The sequence below is a fragment of the Crocuta crocuta genome, unplaced genomic scaffold (assembly GCF_008692635.1).
Source record: "Crocuta crocuta isolate KB4526 unplaced genomic scaffold, BGI_CrCroc_1.0 scaffold129, whole genome shotgun sequence".
NCBI lineage: Eukaryota > Metazoa > Chordata > Mammalia > Carnivora > Hyaenidae > Crocuta > Crocuta crocuta.
Genome location: NW_027551571.1, coordinates 6489347 through 6492930, shown reverse-complemented (window position 1 = coordinate 6492930; position 3584 = coordinate 6489347). Strand labels below are relative to the sequence as shown.

At 42.6% G+C, this 3584-nt stretch overlaps 1 protein-coding gene across 1 annotated transcript in view; it reads left to right on the top strand.

Annotated features, from left to right (window-relative positions):
- The window catches only part of NOL10 (nucleolar protein 10), an 81296-nt gene that overhangs the window by 5809 nt on the left and 71903 nt on the right, over positions 1–3584 (top strand). The window contains exons 3-4 of the mRNA XM_077751004.1: positions 276–374; positions 2726–2803. Coding sequence (XP_077607130.1) covers positions 276–374; positions 2726–2803 — 177 coding nt within the window. The remainder of the gene's footprint in view (positions 1–275; positions 375–2725; positions 2804–3584) is intronic.

Genomic DNA, 3584 nt, shown 5'->3' with positions numbered 1-3584 from the left:
TAGATGACTGATACATCATTATGGACTTTTTTTTTTTCTCAATTAGTGATGATACTTTTTTCTTTTTCAAAAGTAAAAACTTATTAAGCTTAGAAAGCTAAGGGAAGAGCTGAGATAAAACTCTTCCTGCACGATGGGTGGGGCTGTATTCCAGGGCTTGGAGGCACACTGGGACACTGGTGACCTGTCCGTAGCGACCACTCTGCATGCTGGGGCTTCTGAGATAAAATAAGCACCTGGTCGTGAAACCAGTTATTTACTTCCTGTCTTTGTAGATGTCCGGAGGAGAATCGAACTTATTCAGGATTTTGAAATGCCTACCGTCTGTACCACTATTAAGGTGTCAAAAGATGGACAGTACATCTTAGCAACTGGTAAGCATGTTTTTGCTTATGATTTATACACATTTCCCAGCCGGAAATGCTAGGGTGGGAAAGATTGATTTTTTTTTTTATTACCTTAATGTTTTATTATAAAAAGTTTCAAACATACAGAAATACTGAAAAAAATTGTACAGCAAACATCCTTTTACCCACCACCTAGATTCTCAGTAGTATTTTGCTTGATCATATCTATCCATCCCTGTCCATCCATCAATCCATCCGTTTTTTTTTTTCTATCCTGTTTTTTGATGCTTTCCAGAGCAGGTTGCAGATACTACTCAGCTTTTCGCATAAATACCTCAGCACGTGTGCCATTAGCCAGACCGTATTTATTTATGGCTTTTCTTTTAGGTAGATTTTCATACAGTGAAATACACAGATCTTTTGAGGAGTTTTGACAGATGCATTCGCCTATGTAGGCCAAGCCCCAGTTGAGATCTGCAACATTCCTTTCACCCAGAAACTTCTTTCACGCCCCTCGCAGTCCATCCGGATCCCACCCACGCACTGGCATCCACTGCTCCTTGGGCTGGTTTTCAGCCTGTCTTGAAACTTTATGGAAATGTCGTCATAAACTGTGTGCCCTTTTATGTGAGGTTTATGTTCTTAGGACTTTGAGATTCGTCCGTGTTGTCACACGTGTCCGTGGTTTTTTCTTCTTACCAAGTGGTATTTCTTTATAAGAACGGACTGTGTATCCATTCTCCATTTGCTGGACACCTGGACCGATTTCATATTTTAGTATTACTGACGAATTTCTATGAACAGCGTTACACAGGCTCATTTTGGAGGATGTTGCTGGGCCAGAGGGTAGGTGTATGTTTCATTCTTGATCAGCTGCCAGACTTTTTCCAAGGCAGTCTGATCGTTTTACACTCCTGCCAGCAATGAATGAGAGTTCCAGGAAGGGTTGCTTTTAACATAATTTTCTGTGTTATGAGCTGGTATTTTTTATGCTACTAAGATTCTTTATTAGTGGTATTTATTTGTCAGCATCAAAAAGCCATGAAACATAGGTAACTTTTAATATGTTATAATTTAGAAGAGCATTATCCAGTGTGTGGTTTGGCTGTGATCTTGGTACCTAAATCCTATGTATTGTGTACATATTTTTTTTTTCTTGCTGACTTAATATTATCCATTTATATCCCTTTTCCAAACACTTTCTTATTTGACAGAACTTTTGTACATCTACACGCCACCCTCTTGTGTGTTAATGATCGTCTCAGTATTAGCACGTTTCTTAGTCTCTAGGTCACATGTATTAATTACATACTGCATGTAGTTTCATATGTGTGAACAACTGTATAGTGTATAACATGCATCATATGTAGTATGCACATCAGTATGTTATACTATATACCATTTTTGAATAAGGTCTTGGCGACTCAAGGGCTACCTCATTCCTTTTTTTTTTTAAATAATATCTATTGGCTTTAAAGACCAATCTTTTTCTCTTTTTGGTTGCAAACATGGTAAACTTACAAAAATCCAAACATTGGAGAAAAGCATAAGGTAAAATATGAAAGGCCCTAAAATTGCACTTCGTGGAGATAAACAGTCACTGTGCTTACTCGTCCGACTTCTTGTGACCATGGTGCTCCCGGTCAGCGTCGACTCTGACAGATGTGAGGCTGTAGGCGCCACTGCGGCCCTTCCCTGCGGCCCTTCCCCGTGCACTCTGCACGCTCTCTCTCACTGGGTGGTATGTTGTGGCAGCCCTCGCTGTTGGGACCGGCTCATGTCATCCTCTCACGAGCTGTCTGATTTGCCATAATTTATGTGACCATTTCTGAGACTGTGTTCATTTTATTTGCTTTCAGTTTTTGGCCATTTGTCCACAGCGCTGCAGTGACCCCTCTTCCTGTCTTTGGTGCACGTTGTGGGTGTGTTTCTCTAGGGTACATTTGAATAAACGTCACACATTTTATAGATTTGCCAGGTTGTCCTCCAGAGAGGTTGTAACAGTTTATACCACTCACCAAGTGTAGGAGAGTACTTTTTTTTTTTTAGTACTCTCACCTACATGGACATTAACTATCTTTTCATCTTTGTCATTCTGATGGACAGTAACTATATCACTGTTTTTATCTACTTTGTTATGTTATCTGTGAAGTTTATTAGTTACTTGTATTTCATTTTCTATGACTTGCATGTTCATATCCTTTGCTGGTTTTCTCCTCCGGATGTTGGGGAGGGCTGCTTTTAAATTCTTTTTCTTTCACCGGGTCATAATGAATCCCGCTTACCTCTGAACATAAACTGTACACAATGTATCTGCAGGATATTGAGAGTGAAAAGTACCTCCTTTAGGTTTTACATCACGTTAATCTTTTTTACAGGAACATATAAACCTCGGGTTCGATGTTATGACACCTATCAGTTATCCTTGAAGTTTGAAAGGTGTTTAGATTCAGAAGGTAAGTAAGAGGTTAAATTTGAATTCCTGAAAATAGCATTTTTATATGTGGCTAGTTTTCTGCTTTTAAAATTTTTTTAAGTTTATTTATTTTGAGGGAGAGAGGATCCACATACACTAGTGGGGGTGGGACAGAAAGAGGGAGAGAGAGGGAAATCCAAGGAGGCTCCACACTGCTCGAACTCAGCAAACGATGAGAGCATGACCTGAGCCCAAATCAAGAGTCAGACCTTAACCCACTGAGACACCCAGGCGCCCTAAGTCTCCTGTTTTTTCAAACGGGAATGGGTTGTGTGTTAGCGTTCTTTGCTGTGGAACAAAGTACCACGAACGTGGCGGCTTATAGCATCGGCTCATCGGCTTGCAGCTTGGAGGCGAAGTGCATCCGGCTGCATGGTGTTCTGTGCGCGGGGCTGACCTCTGGGTGTCAGCAGGGCCCCCCGGCTCTTCCTCAGGCTCTGGGCAGGAATCCGCTTGGAAGCCTTCCTCAGGGTGCAGAATGTGGCTGCTTGTGCTCGTAGGAGCGAGGTTCCCATTTGCTGCCAGCTGTCAGCCTGCCTTCCCTGCCGCCTGGTCTCCTCCAGACCCGCGTCTGCTCACGGGGTCCTTCTCCTGCTTCGAGTCTCTCGCTCCCCCTTCGGCCAGCAGCCGCAGAACAGAAGAAAACTCTGGTGTTAAGGGCTCACGGGATTATAAATCTCCCCTCTGCTCCAGGAGGCTCATCCCCTGCAGAGAAGGGTCCCCTGCAGAGAAGAGAGAAGGCAGCTGACCTAGAGAAAGGG